Source organism: Nothobranchius furzeri, chromosome 6 (genome assembly GCF_043380555.1).
Source record: "Nothobranchius furzeri strain GRZ-AD chromosome 6, NfurGRZ-RIMD1, whole genome shotgun sequence".
Classification (NCBI taxonomy): domain Eukaryota; kingdom Metazoa; phylum Chordata; class Actinopteri; order Cyprinodontiformes; family Nothobranchiidae; genus Nothobranchius; species Nothobranchius furzeri.
Window position 1 is genome coordinate 31,508,154 of NC_091746.1, and position 21,097 is coordinate 31,529,250.

General features: G+C 43.3%; 1 protein-coding gene across 1 annotated transcript; it reads right to left on the reverse strand.

Annotated features, from left to right (window-relative positions):
• Window positions 1-4,136: 4,136 nt before the first annotated feature.
• LOC107396767 (ribosomal protein S6 kinase beta-2) lies at window positions 4,137-20,856 on the reverse strand. The gene is made up of 16 exons (XM_054734579.2): window positions 20,717-20,856; window positions 17,397-17,451; window positions 16,974-17,011; window positions 16,768-16,882; window positions 16,568-16,636; window positions 16,308-16,455; window positions 16,170-16,227; window positions 15,986-16,086; window positions 13,741-13,831; window positions 13,445-13,535; window positions 10,552-10,659; window positions 9,225-9,287; window positions 8,046-8,123; window positions 7,833-7,940; window positions 7,638-7,750; window positions 4,137-4,437 (listed from the first exon to the last, which is right to left on the reverse strand). The coding sequence occupies exons 2-16, from the start codon at window positions 17,448-17,450 to the stop codon at window positions 4,260-4,262; spliced, it is 1,413 nt and encodes a 470-aa protein (XP_054590554.2). The 5' UTR covers window position 17,451; window positions 20,717-20,856; the 3' UTR covers window positions 4,137-4,259.
• Between the last annotated feature and the right edge of the window lie 241 nt (window positions 20,857-21,097).

The following is a 21,097-nucleotide window of genomic DNA, read 5'->3' on the forward strand; positions in this document are numbered from 1 at the left end:
CGGTCTGTCGTGGTGAAGAGAGAGCTGAGTCAGAAGACGAAGCTCTCGATTTACCGGTCGATCTACGTTCCTACCCTCACCTATGGTCATGAGCTTTGGGTAGTGACCGGAAGAACGAGATCACGGATACAAGCGGCCGAAATGTGTTTTCTCGTCAGAGTGGCTGGGCTCTCCCTTAGAGATAGGGCGAGAAGCTCGGTCATTCGGGAGGGGCTCAGAGTAGACCCGCTGCTCCTCCACATCGAGAGGAGCCAGTTGAGGTGGCTCGGGCATCTGGTCAGGATGCCTCCTAGACGCTGCCCTGGTGAGGTTTTCCGTGCACATCCAACCGGGAGGAGACCTAAAGGTAGACCCAGGACACGGTGGAGGGACTATGTCTCTCACCTGGGCAGGCAACGCCTTGGGATTCCCCCGGAGGAGCTGGCCCAAGTGGCTGGGGAGAGGGAAGTCTGGGCCTCTCGCCTTAGGCTGCTGCCCCCACGACCCGACTCCGAATAAGTGGATGAAAATGGATGGATGGATAGATGTGGAATTTAGGAGAAAACCTAGATCAAAGAACCTGATCATTTCCCTCACTAGCATCCTCAGACCACTTTCCAGACTTCTTCTGTGGAGGCTCTTCCCACCTTGGTTGTGTATTCAAGCATCTATCACAGAAAAGTCCAACAGTTTTGTTTTGAACAGCTGCTGACAGCTGATAGCTTCAGCAAACTTCCCGTGAGAGAGGAACTTAAGCAAAATCCCAAAAATCCTGATCCAGATGAAAGTTTAAGTTTCCAAATATCTAAGCTTCAACCAGCTCAGAACCAGCAGGGTTAGGGTTGTTACAGAAACAAAAACCACCGAGGGAAAACAGGGAACAATCACAGACTCTGTTGTTTGTTTGGATTTGAACAAAACCAAATGTTTTCACAAGCATGCACGAGGGGGTGCTCATTCTGAAACCAAAAGCGAATTGTTTTAGGTTGAATAACAGTTTGGAGAGAAAATGAGCTGAGATTGTATCCAAATGTCTGTAAAATAACCAACTAGAACTGAAGTCTGGTTTTTGTTTGGACGGGAATGTCAACAAAAGTAAAGGGTTTGTGCTTTTGGAGTAATCTGAGTAAAATAATCTCTTATAAATCCTCATTTAAGGGCTGCACAGTGGCGCAGTGGCCAGTGCTGTTGCCTTGCAGCAAGAAGATCCAGCGTTCAAATCCCAGCTTGGGGTCTTTCTGCATGGAGTTAGCATGTTCTCCCTGTGCATGAGTGGGTTCTCTCCGGGTACTCTGGCTTCCTCCCACAGTCCAAAAACACGACCGTCAGGTTGATTGGTTGCTCTGAATTGTCCTTAAGTGTGCCTCTGTGTTGCCCTGCGATGGACTGGCAACATGTCCAGGGAGTACCCCGCCTGCTGCATGCATGGGGAACGCTGGGTTTCTTACAAAGGGAACTTTTAGTGCCTTGAGACGACTTGTAATGATTGGCGTTATATAAACTGAATTGAATTAATAAAAGGCTCAGTGAGCGTGTGAATGGGTAAATCACTGTTGTAAAGCACCTTGGGGGGTTGTAGAACCTTAGAAGTAGCCATTTCCCATTTTATTTTTTTATTTTACCCTCCCACTGTCCTATTAGGTGACCCCGCCAGGAAAGTTGACTACTGAGCAGGGTTGATGGTTTACCCCTTGAGGTCCACGTGGCAGGGGTGAGGGGGTGCTCAGCCCTCAGCCAAAACAAATTCTATGAAGGATTATAGTTTGTTGGATTCTATCGGATTAAACATTTTAGGATGACTTACCATATTTGATCACTTGTATAAATGTGGTCATTATTTACAGAATAAAGCTGAAACAAACATTATATTGTGAGATTAAACAGACATAAAATATATAAAGGCGTTTAAACCTTAGTGTTTCATGTTAATTACCATAAACAGCAACAAAACCTTTCGGCAAATGACTCAAATATCAACAAAGTTGTATTCAGAACACAAAGAAACAACAAAAGGTGTCATTTAAAAATCACCTCCAGGTTCTACATCCAGAGAAACGTTTTATTCATTTGCATCAAACACTCATTAATCATTTTGTCATGATAAACACATCAGATAAGCCATGTTTTGTGTTTTATAATTGTTCTCTACATGACTGTACCATGTGGCGGAAAGGCTTTGTTCTAATACAGACGATGTGTTCAGTTACTAAAATGCTGCAAAAACAGGACTCTTCTCCTCAAATGATAAATGAAATCACATACATCACTGAAAACCATTTGTCATGCGAAGAGCCAGAAAAACATCCGTTTATTTCAGGACCAGGTTTTTTTCCCCAGACAGAATCAGCAGCAAGTGGGCGGAGCCAAAAACAAAAATAAGTTTCAACCAAGTTTATTCTCAGATCAAAATTATCTGACAATTTAAAATCCTCAGGAGTCAGAAATAAAACACCCTTCTAAGCGAGAACGACGGAGGAGATAAAACTGACTAAATCAGCCAAAATGGTGGAAAGCTTCATAAATATATCAGATATGTCTTTACAGATACCGTGGCTTTATTTTTAATGCAAACATTTTACAAAAATTATCAGATTCATAAAGTTGTTTATTTTAGAGAAAATACATTTGATTAGAGTGAATCTGTAAATGTTTAAATTCTACTTAAACACTAGTTCAGATTGGGGAAAAACTTCAGCTTCATTAACAAAATACTGTTTTTATACATAATTTTGTTTTCTGAGCACATCACCGTAAACCTGTTCATACAGCAGGTGTGTGTGTGTGTGTGTGTGTGTGTGTGTGTGTGTGTGCATGGGCAGCAGATGAATGTTGTTTAGAAACACCTGAGGAATAAGTAAAAATGAAAAAATAATCTAGAGGATTTTAAACTTAAATAAATATTTTTCTATTTACAAACTCATTAAAACCCCATAAATAATTTATAGCTTATTAATTTTGTGTTGAAGGTCTCCAGGATGAGTTCCATGTGCCAAAAATCTTCCCAACATAATTATATTTAACACAAATTCAGCCACTGCTGACTTTTAGCTACTGTCACTTTAAGGCCAAGTCTGCTCTGATTGGTTCAAACTAACCACTGAGCTGCTATCTGAGGCATTGGATGAACCAACAGGAAGGCAGTGTGTTTCACAATGATGTCATTACGTAAAGGAACAACCTTCTTTAGGCTTTCACACTTTAGATTAAATTTTATATACAAAGAAAAGAAAACCTGGAACCAAAAAAACCCAAAACGTGTCACACCACAGATTTAAGGTCATGCAGCCCAACAACAACAACAAAAAGTGGTGTCGTGTTTCAACCTTCGCACAAAATAATCTTCAAAGCAGAAATCCGTCATCGGTTTGCTGTGAGTCGAACTCGATGGACCAGTTCCACCTTAAAGGCCAAGTTCACTGAGGAACCGGTTTTTTACTTGTATGTTTAAAAATAATCGGTAAAAACAGTCTTCTACTTCTAGTTCCTGCATTAGCCGCCGATAAAAAGTAGATGGCGAAACGCTCGGATTAGAAAAGCCACACAGATCTACACCACCTTGGCTCGCGACGGGGAAGGCTGTTGTTGGTTTGGTTTAGCATCCAGGAAACAGCAGAGAACGTCTCAGCTAGTGGAAGCTAGCCGTTAGCATTAGCAACTCCATCAGGCTGGTGTTGTTTGTGGAGATAAAACATCAACTGAGCCAGTGGTAGAGCCTTGTTACTGTTAGCCAATCAGAGCCGAGATACCCAAACATCATTAAGACTCCAGATCCTGTCGTCTTCAGCCCCCCTCTGCTCTGGCTCACTTCTAGTTCCTGAGACAGGAGCACCGGAGCTTTTATACCTCAGAGATGACTCATAAGTCACTCAAACATACTCGACGCCGCTGCAAATGTGTTGAAAAAGAAACAAGTGAACTTAGTCTTTAAACCTCGTACCAACTTTCTTTAGTTGTAACTAAAGAAGCGGGTTAGCGGTGTGTAGCGCCACAGGAAGCTGGTGAAGGAACTGATGGCTCCTTCGCTCGCTTTCTAATTACAGAAGTTTGTGTTTCCATACATGAGAGTCCAGTGAGACAGAACGTCCAGAAACGTCAGAGCTGAAGATGAACGCTTCACAAATAATTCAACTCAGAGTCGTAATAATAAGCAGAGCATGTGTGACTATAAACCCAGTCAGTACTGAGTTCATTTATTTCTCCAGAACCGGTTTCCCAGTAAGTCGGACCTGAAATCAGAAGTTAGAAAAATGACCAAAGCTGGATGTTTTACAGCCTCCTCCTCATCTCTGATGTCCTTTCTTCTTCTTGTTCCGAGACGGGGTTTTGATGGGCCGACTGGCAGGTCCGTTCTCCAACGGGACCGAAGGTGGAGCTGCTGGTGGAGACGTAGGAGAGAAAAGGTCTGGCTCTCCTTCCACGGCCAACTTAAAGGGCCCAGCAGGAGAGAACTTCAGTGGACTGGAGAGAGAAACGTGTCTGAGATCAGATGTGGGTCACATGGAGACCATGAGAGGATAAAAGCAGCAAGAAGAGCAGAGACATGCTTGTTTTCATGTAGCATGCAGAGGTGGGTCAGAATAAGAGAAACTACGGATTTCACAACAGCCCCTCGTGAATCTACAACATTTAAAAACTTTTTGGATGTTTCCGGATGTTCGCAGTCTTTCAGAATAATTCCTAACAGTTACCGTATTTTCCGGACTATAAGCCGCTACTTTTTCTCACGCTTTGAGCCATGCGGCTTGTAACGAGGTGCGGCTTTATTCAACCAGAAGGGACGGATGCTGGAACGTCTAATGAAGGAATGCGCCCAGGAGGATTTTTTTCACAGTAAAACGGCGCTGAGGTTGTTTAGAGGGTCGCGAGCACGGCCACTGTTCTTGATATTTGGACAAAAACTTCTGAGACACATGGACCGGGGTTTTTTTTTTTTTTGGCAGGTCTGCTAACCAATCCTCTGCAAGTCTGAAAGATAAACAATAACTTTCTTCCCCAAGGTCCATCTGTCTGCCTCCGCAGAACGACTCCAGCTCCAATCAGTTGCTAAATTCAAGAATGATTTACTAAATCAACATGAACTTCTTCCATGACTCATAATCTAGACAATCATTACATAAACATTTTTTATCACTACTTATCATAACTATAGTTTAATGAAATGCTTCATTAATCTGTGCACACTGAATGGATGTTATGTTGTGTTTATGTCTACTAGAACCTGCCTTGTGTTCACCATGTTTAGACGACCAGGTCCTCACACCTGCACCCACACAACAACACGTACGGTTGAGTTAGACGACTTTTAAACCAGTCAGAACATCCTGCATCATGAAGGCGTGTTTCTGAGTGGTCTTGGTAACATCTCTCAAACTTGGCAGCCTCTGATTGGCTGTCCAAATCATAACATCAAAACCTTAAAACTGGATCATCCTGAGTGAGTCGACAGTTCTAGAGAGTCGCTCAGACCGGCCGCCTGTAGCCAAACCTCTTTAACCATCAAAGATGTCGACACGTCGTCGAAACCCTTTACACCTGCGAAGCTGATGAGCCAACAGTTCCTGCAGAACAAAGCTGATATCGTCCGCCAGACGCACGGTTCCATCCAGCGGTTGTGACCCGAGACATCTCCGGACTGAAGAGTCGGTACCACGGTATTCTACAGCCCTCCGGTGCCAGAGGTCAGCCGACCCCGCGACTGTCGGATCCACCAAGAGGGTCTCTCTGGAACGGGTGAAGTGGACATGACAGATCGCGTCTGATGTTCTTCTGATGATAAGAACCCTAACCCTTTATACCAAACTGTTTTCACCAGAACTCGGCCTACTTTGATAAGGAAGCTCTGACGGACGTCGCATTCACACACAGGCTCCTTCAGCACGTTTAGTTACATCCACTCACAGTAAATGCTTAGTTACTTATTCATGTTTTAAATGTTTGTAAAATAAATTCTAACTTTTATAAACCCGACTCTTTCTTGAAGGAACACGAAGTGTGGTTGATCACTGAAACAGCAACGAACCTAGATCTTCTGAATTAAATCCTAGAATCTTCTGATAAGATCAAATAAAGACCTCGCAGGTTCATATTTTATATTTATATAGAATATTACAGCTTCCTGGTCATAACAGATAAAAATCATCCATTTCCCTACGCTACACCTCCTTATATACAGGCCAAATCTATCTGCAACGGATAAAGGCAAACACACACACACACTTTACCTGACCAGAACAGCAGCGAGAGGCGAGCCGGAGGGAGAGAGGAGCAGCGGGCAGGAGGGGGCGGGGCTGTTACGCTGTCAGGCAGGACGGTTTTCCTTCTCTTTCCTGCGATGATTGGCGTAAACGTCTTCACCACGCCGCTGACTCGTGTTGTCAGACAGGAGTACCATACGTGCACATTTGCCACACAACTCAGCTCACGTATCCGCAGCTTTCTGCGTAGTTTAGAAGGGTGAGTCGTACCGGCGTACATAGATGCCAAAACGCGTACAGGTTGGCAGGTCTGGGAAACGGATGATCCAGTGGTTGGTTCCGGTCCGAGCCGTGTTATTGGCGGAGGTTTAGAGAACCATTTATTCATTTGTATTTTTTATCTCCACCACACATTTGTAGCTACACTAAGTTAGAACGTTATGTGGCATGAAAAAGTGTTTTAAGCTCATCTGTTTTCCAAAGCTGCGGTAACAGCTTTAAAGCATCGCATCGATGGTGGCTTATCGAACCGGCCTCAGCCGTGGAGACTCACATCCCTGGTGACAACCCTAATTAAACACCAACACATTTGCAGGATTATTATTTATTATTACTATTTATTTTGTTGTCCAGTTTGTCTTTAGTTATCTACTCAATAACTGGACTGAGTTTGTTTTATTCTACAGTGAGCTGCCCGTCTTCTTGTATTTCACTTCTCTACGGTAGGAGGACCCACTCGTAAACAAGATGTTTCATCTCAAGTGGTTTTATCTTCCTAAAATATAAGTTAATAAATTAAATTAATTTACTTATTAAAATATATAAATTAACTTACGGATTTTAAATCACGATCTTCTTATTGCATTTTTAGGTTCTTTTAACAGAAAAGGTTTTTTTTACCTTGTTGGGAGTTTCGACCACTCCTGCGGTCTTCATCAGAGCTAGCCGCTAACGGCGGCGTCACTTCCTTCCTCGTTTAAATTATAATACCTAAAAGTAGCTGCTTGTTTCTAAGTAATCAGAGTCGAGCTGAGAGGTGGAGGACCAGTCCGAAACGAGCTTATGGGAGTGCCAACGACGGACTTAACTATGAGAAATTAAATAAACGTTTAAATTATTGGTGACGGCGATGAACAGAGCAGACATTAGTGTGATGGCAGCGTAATTTGCATGTGTGTGTGACATGTTATGGAGGCCGTGTACAAGTTTCTGATGCAATTTTTTGTGACTTCTGATGGTGACCACTAGCAAGTGTTGGCTCTAAAACAGTCACCACGCTGACGCCGGCAGAATGTATAAATGTACACGTCAACGTCAGCTTCAGCTTCTTAGTTTGGTGGCAACTTCTACTCTTTATAGACCCGGGCCTCCCTGCTGGAGCTGCGACCTCCGTGACCCAAACTTGGATAAGCTGTTCGTGTGTGCGTGCGTGTGTGTGTGCGTGCGTGTGTGTGTGTGCGGTACCTGATGGGTGTGCGTGGGCTGCTGTTGTGACGACGAACGTGACGAGATCGGGGCTCGAACGAGAACCCTTCTTTCAGACTCTCCAACACCGATGGAGCCACGAAGGAGAAGCCCTGAAAGAGAACAAGATAACGTCTGATTAGCACCTCGTGAAGCGAAAACCAGAAAAGTGGAATTCACCAAAACGCGTCTGACAGCGAAGGCGAGTTCTGCGCTGTGGCTCAGCGTGGAGTCGTCCGGACTGTCCACTGGAGTCTGTCGGGTAAACCTGGTGTCGAACTGGCTCACATCCTCATCTGAATGCTAGCAAGAGACACACAAGAGGATTGAGTCGATGGTTGGTTTTAATCAACAACAGCTAACTAACTTATTTCATTTGCAGCTAAAAAAAAAGAGCATAACACCAACCAGCTGAGGTTTATACGGAGGCTCTACTCTCTTGTTCAGCAAGTCGTCCCAGTTGATTTGTTTAAAGAACGAATGTTTCTGGAAAATAAAATCACGCTTTTTATCATGAGAACGTTTAGCTGCATGAAGAAGGACGACCTGTGGTCCAGCTGGGTACTACGGTCCATTTCCAAACAAAAAGTGACTTTCTCACTCCTATTCCACGAGTTTCACGGCTGTTGCCAGTGACAGATCAGCAGCAGATGATTCTAGATGATGAGCGAAGACGAGTCATACACAATAGGGTGATAAGTGGAAAAAAAACATTTCACTGGAACATCGAGTTGGAAAAGGAAGCTTGATATATTTCAGGGCCGACTGCTTCTAAATCCCCGTTAGCATTGATGGCTCAATGTTAGCCTCTAGCCTGCTCTGCTTGATAAAGTAAAACAAAAAGATGCCGTGGCTTCTTAGGGGCACAACAACTAACTTCTGGGTCGCTCCTGTTTACTGGCTTTGCTTCTTTAAACAACTCATTTAATTTTTGCCTACCGGTGTCGAATTACAAGTACCAGTGCTGCAGCGTTAGCTCAGCACAGACTTGGCAACCCTGCAGGCTCACGGATAGTAAACAGTGACTACGTCCCTATTTTACCTTTTTGAAAGGCGAAGGACCGACAACCCCCAGCTGAGAAGTTAATCTGCTTCAGTATAGCCTTCCTTCCAACAGGATTGAGACAGTTTTGTGATTATTTCACAGTAAAAGTCTTACTTATTGCACATTTAGGCTACTTCGCTAAGTAAAAAGTGTATTTATGAAACAAAGTTATTAATCCTGATGAGACTTCTGTCGAGCCTACCCAGTAAAACCTCTGAAAAACCAGTGACTTCTTCATCCCAGAGACTTTTTTTAGATACAGAGAAACGTCCTGAATGGCATAAAAACAGAATGGATGATTTACCCTTTTAATTAATAAAATAAACCATTTCTGACTGTTTTTTAAAATAAGGACTTCTCAAGAATAATCTGCTGAATTTTGGCTTCAGAGGTAAAAAAAATAATAATAATAATTTGCAAATTTCATTTTTCTGATGCTCTTTATGGAGCTTTGCAGCATTCCTCCGACTGACAAAACTTCTATTTATTATGGAGTCTTCAGTATACGATGGCTAATCTTATGGACTGGGTGTGTTTTTTACCTGGATATCAGCGGAGTCACCTTGACTGGAGCCGAGTCTTTTGACTGGACTCTTCCTCAATAGCTGAAAAAAAAAATGCAGAAATGCTTCACAAAATGCAGCCCTATTATTAAAGCCATCCTTTTAAATCTTTTCCTGAGCCAGTGTGCGCTAAAATGACCCTTTACAGTGTTCATGAAATGTCACTCAGACCCCCACCGCTCTGGCCAGAATACCGCACTTGCTACTTCAGAGTGGCGGGTCGCCTCCTGCTTGATGTTTGTAAAAGTGGAGCTGACATACCTGGCGCTGCAGTCGGCTTCCAGCACATTTCGTGCATGTTTTAGATCAAGAACACAGCTGATTTTTTTCATTTAGTGATGAATCACAACTGTGGACACTAATGAAGGCTGGGGAGACATTTCAGCTGTTAGACTAAGGTGTTAAAAAGACGAACGCACAGCAAAGAGATCATTTTCACTATTGGCTTCTTTTTTTTTTATTTAGGCCCAAATTTAGGATTTCATACAAAAAAAGACTTTGTTTTACTGCTGAAACCTAAAACTTAAATCTGGAAATATTCATTGGACTTCCATCTGTTTCCTAAACTGTTCATTTAATAATTTGGCAGCAGAAAGAAATCTGCGCCTCCAAGAGAAAAGCTGGGAGCCGTTCTGCAGATCAGCTGTTGAATAAAAGCTCCACAGGCAAAACAAAGGCTGCATTATTCCATCGTAACAGGATCCGCCACCAATAAAAGCATCTCAGACCAACCACCTGGGATCACTCACGGGCGGCCTTTGGACTTTTGTGCTCACATTTTTTAAGTTTTCTATCTTTTCCAAACTAAACCTAGCCTGGCAAGCCAGACTAAATAAATGTATTATTTAGTCTGGCCATGCTCCATGGACGGCTCTCGGTTGTGGGGCGGGTTCTACCGTTGTCCACTGGACAATGAATGTGACATACTCTTGTTTCACTCTGTTGCATCATCCCACCCACCAGGCATATAGAGTGCCCTGATTGGCCCACAAAGCGGATAAAGCTCTGTGATTTGTTCACTAAGCAGATAGAGCACTATGATTGGCCCACCATTATGGACCAATCACAGCTCTTTATGTGTTTGAAACCCCTCTAGAGAGCTGTGATTGGCCAGCCAGAGTCCTGGTAGGAGCTGCGGAGGTTCCAATGGAGCATGCCTAGACCAAACTTTGCAAAGCAAGAATTTGGTCTAGCTCACTAGGCTACACTAAATCAAGTTAATTTCTATAAATTTCCGTGTCCTGGTCATGTGCCCTGAGGATAACCAGCCTGTAGATGACAGAAGTCATATTTGTGAGTGACACACCTGTTTGATGAGATCTCTGGCATCGACTGTCAGATAAGGGGGAAGGTTGAGTTTGCACTTAAGGATCTTCTCGATAGTTTTCTTCCTATTTTCGGCCGTGAACGGAGGCTGAGACAAAACAAGCCACAGGAAACAGGAAGTAGTTAGAAAGGTGTGACCTCAGCTCATGTTTTTGTTTTCATTCTTACACACAGACATGCCTAGGACCAAGCTTCAGAAACTAAAAAGTAAAAATCATGCGCTGAAGGAAAAAGGATAGGTCCGGTCCCTGACTGAACAGGGATCTTGTTCCTCTCACATCCATTGTTGGGCATTATAGAGCCTAGATAGGAAAGAAAGAAATCACTTCTTTACAACTGTGGAAATTAAACTCTGCTAGCTACACTGAGAAAGTGGGTGTTAGTGTTTACAGTCCAGGGGATTTAGGAGACTCCCTGGATGGGGAGGAGTCACGCTGATGCAGAAACCACCTCATCCAGCTGAGTGCATTAGCTTAGCAAAATGTGCAGAGCTGAGGGGAAGAAGCATCTGAAACAGGAAAATGCATGTTTGTGGCCAAATAACACTTGAGGGGTGTTTTTAACGAGAAACAAACAATAAAACATGGTCAAATGCTCGAAGATGTGGATTTTACATGATATGGGACCTTTGAATGTCTAAAACATAAATCCTGAGGGAACGTGCAGGACCAAAGTGCTGTACACCAAATAAAAACAACAGAATCAACAATAAACCTAGAATTAATAAAACCTAAAATAAATAAGACAATCCCAAGGTTGGTAATGGCCGGCTTAATGTACCGGGCCAGAAAACCAACTTTTATGTTGAGGGTTTCAGTAGAGCTACCATAAACAATCGCCTCAGTCTTGTTTCCATTTCACTTTAAAAAGTTCTTAACCAGGCTTTTACTTCCTTCTGACGGGAAACCAGGGTATTTAGAGAGCTTGAGCTCGTTTTTTTAAGTGGGAAATATATTTGAGTGTCATCCGCATAACAATGACGAGATATCCCATACTTTGTACAAATAGATCCAAGAGGGAGCAGGCCCAGCATGGTCTTGTTTGCTGGTCATGTAGCATTGATCAAGCCAATGCTGGTGGGAGCTGGCGAATCCTCTTTGGCCACAGACCAAGTTGCCTGAGCCAAAAACCTTAGGAAAGCGGGTCTGAAGTAGGGGTTGTATGAACTAGTCGACTTCATGGCTCTGTAGTGACTTTTTATGCCTGTCATCGACTAGTCGCTGTCACGTGATAATGACCGACAAGATGCAGTCCTCCAGCAGGTGATGAGCTCCTGCGTCGGGAGGCGGAGGCGACGCGCTGTGCCAGAGCGTCGGTACTGACACCGGCGGTAAAACGGACATTTAACCAAACTGTGACCTTTACCCTCTTGCAATTTAACCTTCCCCTCACCCCCATCCTAACCTTAACCAGTTTGCACATGCAAAGCTCTGATTGTTGACGCGCTCCAGACATCTGCGTCCTGAGCACGGCCAAATCAGGTGTCACCACCTCAAAAACAAATTAAACACGCGATCGTTCATGTCGGCTCATTTCCTTTCATGTTTTCTGTCTGTTATTTGTGCCTGATGCGTTTCGCTGCTGCGGAGCGAGGCGCATCACCTGTTGTGTTCTCCGGTGACGCGCCCCCAAAATTCCACTATCCCCGCTCCGCTCCGGCACGAACTCCGCAGCAAAAACGGTCCCGTTGTAGTCGGCCGGCGAGCACTCCGCTGTTTTAGCGGTCGGTAGATCTTTTAGAACTGCAGTTCAAAGGTAACTCATGAGGTGAATATATATGAACCCAGGTAGCAGTTTCTCTTTAGGATTGAGAGGAGATGCAGGAAGATAATAAACAGGCAGGACAGAAAAATAGTCAAATAAAAACAAGCTAGTTTTTGTACCTGCTGGTTGCAACAAACAGACACCATTGAAGGTAATCAGAAGTGAGGAACAGAAAATGAAATAATTATTTTAATGTTTAGAGCAGCAGGAACTCCGAGAGGCTGCAGGCACATCAGTGAGTTTGCGGCCGCTGTGCGGGGGGGGGGGGGGGGGGGGGGGGGCTGAAGCAGAAACTACCGTTGTTAAAAGAAATGTGTTTAACTTTGAAAATGTGGGCGCAATTTTAATTGTCAAAAACTCCAGCAAACCTACCCCACCCCCCCCCACCCCCCGGTGCCGCTTCAGGTGTATGACGTCATCAACGACTAGTCGAAGTCGACTCGATTTTCATTACTTGAGTGTCGACTTTTAAAAAGATTAAGGCATGCAGCCCCTAGTGTGAAGTAATCCATCCTGGCCGCCAACAACACGTGCCAAACAGGTGTCGACAGGATCCAGAACCCTAACGAACGAAAGCAGCGAGGCACCGCCTCAAACTTCATCAGAGCTGAAGACAAGCATCCTAGAGCAGCGTTCAGTCGCATCAGCTGACCGCTGTGTTTGCTGCGGGGATTTGTGGAGGACGATTCCAAGCCCGGTAGGTGAGTTCAGACTCCTGACAGCCGAGGGGGACATGGCTATGCTTATTCAATTCAAACTTCAAGAGATTTTGCACAAAACGTCTGATATCCAGCAAGTTTAGTGCTCGTACACCAGCAGCTTGTAGGCAGACCGACGGAAAGCCTGACACGCCGGCGCCAACATGTGAAGCTCAAATAAAAGCAAACGGTTGTGTCAGAGTTTCAGGCTGAAGCAATCACACACACGTTTGACTTTAGTTGGTTTGTTGTTTTACTTCATCCTTTCTGCTCACCTGCTTTAGTTTAATGAATGAATCTCACAAACTACTTGACTGGGTCAGATCCACGCTGAAACCACAATAACCAGTTTCATGTTAAACTGGTGAGAGACAACGTAGTTCATCACCAAAAGGTCTGCTTGTAGCTTACCGATCCGGTCATCATGTCGTGCATCAGGACCCCGAGGCTCCACCAGTCCACTGCTCTGTTGTGGCCCGAATGGGTCAGAATCTCTGGGGCCCTGAAAGCAAACGGAAGCAGCAACAGATGTGGTTCAGTAGTGAAACCGGTTCCCCCGCGGTCCGCCGACCCGTCACATGACTCTGTACTAAACTCGTTTAACCCTAACTGTAACAAGTGTGTGTGTGTGTGTGTGTGTGTGTGTGTGTGTGTGTGTGTGTGCGTGTGTGTGTGCGTGTGTGTGTGTGTGTGTGTGTGTTACCTACATGTACTCGATGGTCCCACAGAAGGTGTGCGTGATGCTTCCATCATGAATCGACTCCTTACTGAGACCAAAGTCTGTCAGCTTGATGTGTCCTTAAAGAAACACGACAAAAACATCCAGATTCAGCAACAAAAGGTCAGAGACACCATAACCGACACATCTCTGCATCTGCTCTGTTTTGTTTTGTGTTTGTTTTTATTTTGGTTCGATGAGGTCACGGGTCCAAATACAAGCATCCTTCTCCCCGTCAACACTGTCCAGAAAGTTCCAGGTCTCCCTCCTGCCAGTGACCACATGAAAGCCCAAACCACCTCAGCTGACTCCTTTTGATGAGGAGGAGGAGCAGGAGCAGGAGGAGGAGGAGGAGCAGGAGGAATAGGAGGAGGAGGAGCAGGAGGAGGAGGAGTTGGAGCAGGAGGAGTTGGAGCAGGAGGAGGAGGAGCAGGAGGAGGAGCAGGAGGAGGAGGAGGAGGAGGAGACGAGGCTCATTTCAGCCATTTACTTCCTGGATCTCAATTCAGGACAAATTCCAGACAGCTTTGTTATTCCCAAAAGGAACTTACAGGTGCTGGCCAGTAAATTAGAATATCATCAAAAGGTTGAAAATATTTCAGTAATTCCATTCAAAACGTGAAACTTGTACATTATATTCATGCAATGCACACAGACCAATGTATTTCCGATGTTTATTACGTTTAATTTTGATATTTATAGGTGACAACCAATGAAAACATCAAATCTGGTATCTCAGAAAATTAGAATATTCTAAAGGCCAATGAAAAAATGTTTGTTTCTCTAATGTTGGCCAACTGAAAAGAATGAACATGAAAAGAATGTGCATGTATAGCACTCAATACTTAGTCGGGGCTCCTTTTGCCTCAATAACTGCAGTAATGCGGCGTGGCATGGACTCGATCAGTCTGTGGCACTGCTCAGGTGTTATGAGAGCCCAGGTTGCTCTGATAGTCGTCTTCAGCTCCTCTGCATTGTTGGGTCTAGCGTATTGCATCCTCCGCTTCACAATACCCCATAGATTTTCTATGGGGTTAAGGTCAGGCGAGTTTGCTGGCCAATCAAGGACAGGGATACCATGGTCCTTGAACCAGGTGCTGGTGGTTTTGGCACTGTGTGCAGGTGCCAAGTCCTGTTGAAAGGTGAAGTCTGCATCCCCATAAAGTTGGTCAGCAGCAGGAAGCATGAAGTGCTCTAAAACTTCCTGGTAGACGGCTGCATTGACCCTGGACCTCAGGAAACAGAGTGGGCCAACACCGGCAGATGACATGGCACCCCACACCATCACTGACGGTGGAAACTTTACACTGGACCTCATGCAACGTGGATTCTGTGCTTCTCCGCTCTTCCTCCAGACTCTGGGTCCTTGATTTCCAAAGGAAATGCAGAACTTGCTTTCATCAGAAAACATAACTTTGGACCACTCAGCATCAGTCCAGTCCTTTTTGTCCTTGGCCCAGGCGAGACGCTTCTTGCGCTGTTTCTTGTTCAAGAGTGGCTTGACACACGGAATGCGACACCTGAATCCCATGTCTTTCATGAGTCTCCTCGTGGTGGTTCTTGAAGCGCTGACTCCAGCTGCAGTCCACTCTTTGTGGATCTCCCCCACATTTTTGAATGGGTTTGTCGTCACAATTCTCTGCAGGGTGCGGTTATCCCTAGAGCTTGTACACTTTTTTCTACCACATTTTTTCCGTCCCTTCGCCTGTCTGTTAATGTGCTTGGACACAGAGCTCTGCGAACAGCCAGCTTCTTTAGCAATCACCTTTTGTGTCTTGCCCTCCTTGTGCAAGGTGTCAATGATTGTCTTTTGGACAGCTGTTAAGTCAGAAGTCTTCCCCATGATTGTGGTGCCTTCAAAACAAGACTGAGGGACCTTTTAAAGGCCTTTGCAGGTGTTTTGAGTAAATCAGCTGATTAGAGTGGCAGCAGGTGTCTTCTATATTCAGCCTTTTCAGAATATTCTAATTTTTTGAGATACCAAATTTGGAGTTTTCATTAGTTGTCACTTATGAATATCAAATTTAAATGTAATGAACATTGGAAATACATTGGTCTGTGTGCATTGCATGAATATAATGTACAAGTTTCACGTTTTGAATGGAATTACTGAAATATTTTCAACCTTTTGATGATATTCTAATTTACTGGCCAGCACCTGTAAATGGAGCCGTTTCACATCCGTCTAGCTGCTCGTTTCCAGCAAAAGCAGAAGGCAGCTCTGGGTGGGTTACCTCGCTGGCTCAGCATTATGTTCTCAGGTTTCAGATCTCTGTAGATGATCCCGTTGGAGTGGAGGTGACCCAGAGCCAGGATGATCTCTCCCAGATAGAAACTAAACAGAGAAAATGACCTAAATCAATAAGGAACTTGTGGAATTTGGTCAATAAGTTGAAGCTTTGAAGAGTCGGAGCTCACCAGGCCGTGTCCTCCATGAAGATGCCCTCTTTCTCCAGCTGCATGAACAGCTCTCCTCCTGAAAACAGACACTCCGCTGGGTCATCATCTATTCTTTCTTTATGAACACACATGTCGTCATACCGGTGGACGTCTCACCACTCAGACACTCCAGGATGAGATAGAGCTTCCCTCCGGTCTGAAAGGCATACAGCAGGTCCACGATGAACGGGTGTCGGACTTTCTCCAGGATCTCCCGCTCTGCTCGTGTGTGCGCCGTGTCCTTAGCATTACACACGATCTTAGCCTGCAAGAGACCGAAACGGGGCGGAGCAGGGGGGACATGATGATCACAACGAAGACATGGAACAGGATCGGGGACGGAGCTGAGCAGAAGCAGCAGGGAGGCGGTAAGGTACCTTTTTCAGGACCTTCATGGCAAATATTTTCCCTGTTTGAGCACCTTGAACCTTCCTCACCTGGAACACCTGCCACAAAGACAGGATGTGAACTGATGAATGCACATGATGCTGCTACGTCACAAACATACTAAATATTCAGTTCAAAAAGTAAAAATACCACTGAAAACACACACACACACACACACACACACACACACCTTGCCATAGGCTCCTTTGCCCAGCACAGTCAGAAGCTCGAAGCAGTCGGGTCCGACCCGCTCACTGTCTCTGTTCACACTTTCACTGGTCAGCTCCACCTCCTCCGTCTGAACACTGGGAGGAGAACAACCGACGTCATAGTTTCAACCAGAAATGAGACCAGATTTTCACGGATCAGCTACACTGAAGCTGAAGCTCGGCGTACTTCTCCGGTTCTGTGACTGTGAGCTCACAGGCGTCGTCCTGCAGATGGAAACAAGACAAAGAATCCAAAATTAAAGATTTCAATATTTACAGATCAGGGCATTTTCCAGATGTTATCCCCCCCGCTCATCCGCCAGGCTAAGCGTCAAGCCCCGCCCCCCTCCTCGACCCTACCGTGTCCGCTGACACGAACTAGAGCCCTCCATCAGCTGATTCTGGTGAGAAAATGCAGCCCCCCCCCCCCCCCCCCGCTCTCACAGAGGAGTGTTGCGTTTGCTTCTGATGTTTTTAGTTCTTGAGTTAAGTATTTGTCTATATACAGCAAGTCCTATTATCATCGTTATTTTAATCACTGTTACCGCACATCGCAGGTTTTCCTACTACCGTGCAGCGCTAGGCGGCGTGTGACCATTCAACAACAAACCTCTGTGTCGCTGACATCATCGGTCTCCATGTCGATGTCGAACACCCCCGCCATCCTGACAAAGACACATTAAAGCAGAGGATGAGAGAAAAGCTTCATCCTGCTGAGGAACCTCTAAGGAACAAATCCACTAACCTTCAGGTATAGAACACACCTGACCTAAGTTTATTGTTATTATTGTTGTTATTATTATTATTATTGTTATTGTAATTGTTGTTATTATTATAATTGTAATTATTATTCTAATTATTATTATTATTATTGTAATTATTATTATTATATTATTATTATTATAGTTATTATTATTATTATTATTGCTATTATTATTATTATATTATTATTATAGTTGTTATTATTGTTATTATAGTTATTGTTATTATTATTGTTGTTATGATTATTATTATGATTATGATTATTATTATTGTTATTATTATTGTTGTTATTATTGTTATTGTAATTGTTGTTATTATAATAATTGTAATTATTATTGTAATTATTATTATTATTATTATTATTGTAATTATTATTATTATTATATTATTATTATTATAGTTATTATTATTATTATTATTGTTATTATTATTATTATATTATTATTATAGTTGTTATTATTGTTATTATAGTTATTGTTATTATTATTGTTGTTATGATTATTATTATGATTATTATTATTGTTGTTATTATTATTATTATATTATTATTATTGTTGTTGTTATGATTATTGTTATTATAGTTATTATTATTATATTATTATTATTATTATTATTATAGTTATTATTGTTATTATTATTATATTATTATTATTATAGTTATTGTTATTATTGTTATTATAGTTATTGTTATTATTATTGTTGTTATGATTATTATTATTGTTATTATTATTATTGCTGTTATGATTATTATTATTATTGTTGTTATTATTATTATGTGAGGTACGTGCTGTGACTCTCCATCCTTACACCAACAACAGAATCTATCCAAGACTAAATCCATCGCTGATCTGATTCCCTGCGGATTTCTGATGCTTCATAAATCCTAAACCAGGGTTCTCCTTTTCATTTACAAATGCAGCTCAAACTGCTTTACGGGTTAAAATCACCCCATATAACCCACAATCCCATCATTTCCCCAAAAATATAGAAATAATTATGACAGTGCCCCCCCCCCCCCCCCCCCAAAAAAATCCCACAACCCATTTCCTAAGGAATACGCACCGACACACACACACACACGAACAACAAATACACATATGCACACACACAAAATTTAAAAATAAATAAATAAAATAAAATATCATAAGTAAACACTAGGCCGAGTTCAGATAGGTTAGGTAACGAACAACACGCCATCAGGTGAGCCATCTGCCTCGGTAGTAGTCGATCGACGGCAGCAGCAAAGGCACCAGCCCAGGGCTCCCAGGGTGGTAGGGCGAAACCCCCCACCGCCTAAGCTCTCCCCGAGGTGCGCCCAGGCCGCCACAGTCGACCACCAGCCCAGAGGCAGAGGGCCCCACAGAAGAAAACACTGGCACAAACAAATAACATCAAAATAATAAGAGCTAATATGGATAGTAAAACAACCAAAAAAGTGATTCAAGGAAAACACTAAGACATAGATGTCTAATAAAACTAAAATATAAATAATAAAATAAAAACAAAACAAGCAATGCAGCTAAAACAGATTTCAATTCAAAGCTATGGTAAAAAGGTGAGTCTTACGCCTGCTCTTAAAGACACGAACATCCTCTACGACCCTGAGCTCCTCGGGCAGCCTGTTCCACAGCGAGGGCCATAACACTGGAAGGACGCCTCGCCGTGGGAGTGTGTCCTGACTTTAGGGATGACAAGGAGACGGCCGCCAGAGGAGCGCAGAGGTCGCGAGGGTTTGTAAGGTAAAAGCAGTTCTGAAAGATAAGAAGGCCCAAGACCGTTAAGACACTTAAAAACCGTTAAAAGTACTTTAAAATCGACCCTGAAGCATACAGGGAGCCAATGCAGTGATTCTAAAACTGGAGTGATGTGCTCCCGCCTCCTGGTCTTCATCAGGACGCGAGCTGCTGAGTTTTGTAAAAGTTGTAAACCTGAAATTCTCTTTTTAGGAAGAGCAGAAAGCAGATCATTGCAGTAGTCTATCCTACTGGTGATAAAAGCACGCATCAGCGTCTCCGTATCGGCCCGAGAGAGAACGGGGCGGACTCTGGCGATGTTCTTTAGACGATAAAAACCTATTTTAGTCATGTTTTTTATGTGTGGGATAAAAGTCAGCTCAGAGTCGAAATTCACACCAGATGGATTAAAAGACCTTGATTGTATTTTTGGTAAAAGTTTCTCTCTCTGGGCCTCAGGACCGATGACTAAAACTTCAGTTTTGTCCTGGATGAGCTGCTGACCCAGGAGTGCTGTGGTTGTGGTTCAGGTGGAGGTGAAAGAACTTGTTGTTTAGAGGCCAAGCGGAGCGGTCCGAGACAAAAGAAAACCCAGTCATCACTAATGTTTAGCTGCTGCGCCTAGTGCAGCAGATCCGTCTAACAAGACAGAACCTGCTTAATAAAAGAAGTCAGATGGTAAAGATCTGCAGTACTCTACTTCTGATAGACACGCCCTGCTGTCGGAGTCCTGCTGCAGTTCCTGACCTTCCTGTAAACCCTTTAAGAGGTCTTAGTCAACAAATAAGAGACGATGTAAACAGGTTAAGTTAGATCTTCAGATTAGTTGTTACAGCAGCCTGTTAAAGACACACTTATCTATGAAACAGCATCAAACTGTGTGTTAGCTGCAGACTAGATGATCAAGCAGCTATCAGCGTAAAACCTGTCCTACAAGCCCGTACGCCATTGTTTACACTCCAATATTTATGCATAAATAAGTAATAAAGCCAACAGAACTGGGCCATGCATTTACAAAACTGATAAATAATAACATCTAAATCATGACATCATTTAAAGTTATTATTTAAATCTCATTTTTTTACTAAATCTTCAGCTTACTTATCTGGTCCGGAACCATCAGCCTGGCAGCGTTAAGAGCTGTTTATGACTGAAAACTGTTAACTGATTATTATTTTAGAACAGAAGCTTTGGAAATCCCAACCAGTACAACCATATCTTCATCTAGACTCGACTCTGAGGTCCAGGACGTCCGAACCAGAACAGAACTCAGTGTTTCTTTGGTTCTGTTCTTAACGCAGAGTCCTGAGTCAGAACCAACCAGAGAGTAAAGTTCAGCCACATCCGACTCTACCGTAGCATCTGAATAACTGAACGAAACGGATTTAAACCGGAACAAAGGTGTGTGGAGCCAAGAGTCTAGTGTTCTTCTGACCTGATCCGACCTCCTCCTGCGAGTCTGTCGGCAGCACCAAGTGACTCGGACGGAACCACTGAACCGGTCTGACAGCAGCTGGGAAGCTAAACATGCCAATGCTAGCTAGCTATCCTGTTGCTCTTCTGGCGGATTTCCGGTTCTTCTTCTTCTACTGCTGCTACTTGGGTTTTATGGTCAAGCAACGTCAAGGTGCATTACCGCCTCCTACCGGAGTGGAGTGTGGACCGGGTAATGTTAAGCATCAGTCTAATGTGCTCTGTTATGTTATGCATCTGTGTAAATATGTAAATAAGAATGTGTATATATATATATATATATATATATATATATATATATATATATATATATATATATATATATATATATATATATATATAT

What these genes read in the sequence shown, in the direction of transcription:
- LOC107396767 (XM_054734579.2), bottom strand. Translation starts at nt 17,450, where the DNA reads ATGGCGGGGGTGTTCGACATCGACATGGAGACCGATGATGTCAGCGAC. An exon ending in CCAGAGATCTCATCAAACAG is followed by an intron (nt 9,288 to 10,551) that starts GTGTGTCACTCA and finishes TTTTTTTTTCAG; the next exon opens with CTATTGAGGAAGAGTCCAGT. An exon ending in GCGCAGAACTCGCCTTCGCT is followed by an intron (nt 7,751 to 7,832) that starts GTCAGACGCGTT and finishes GTTCTCTTTCAG; the next exon opens with GGCTTCTCCTTCGTGGCTCC.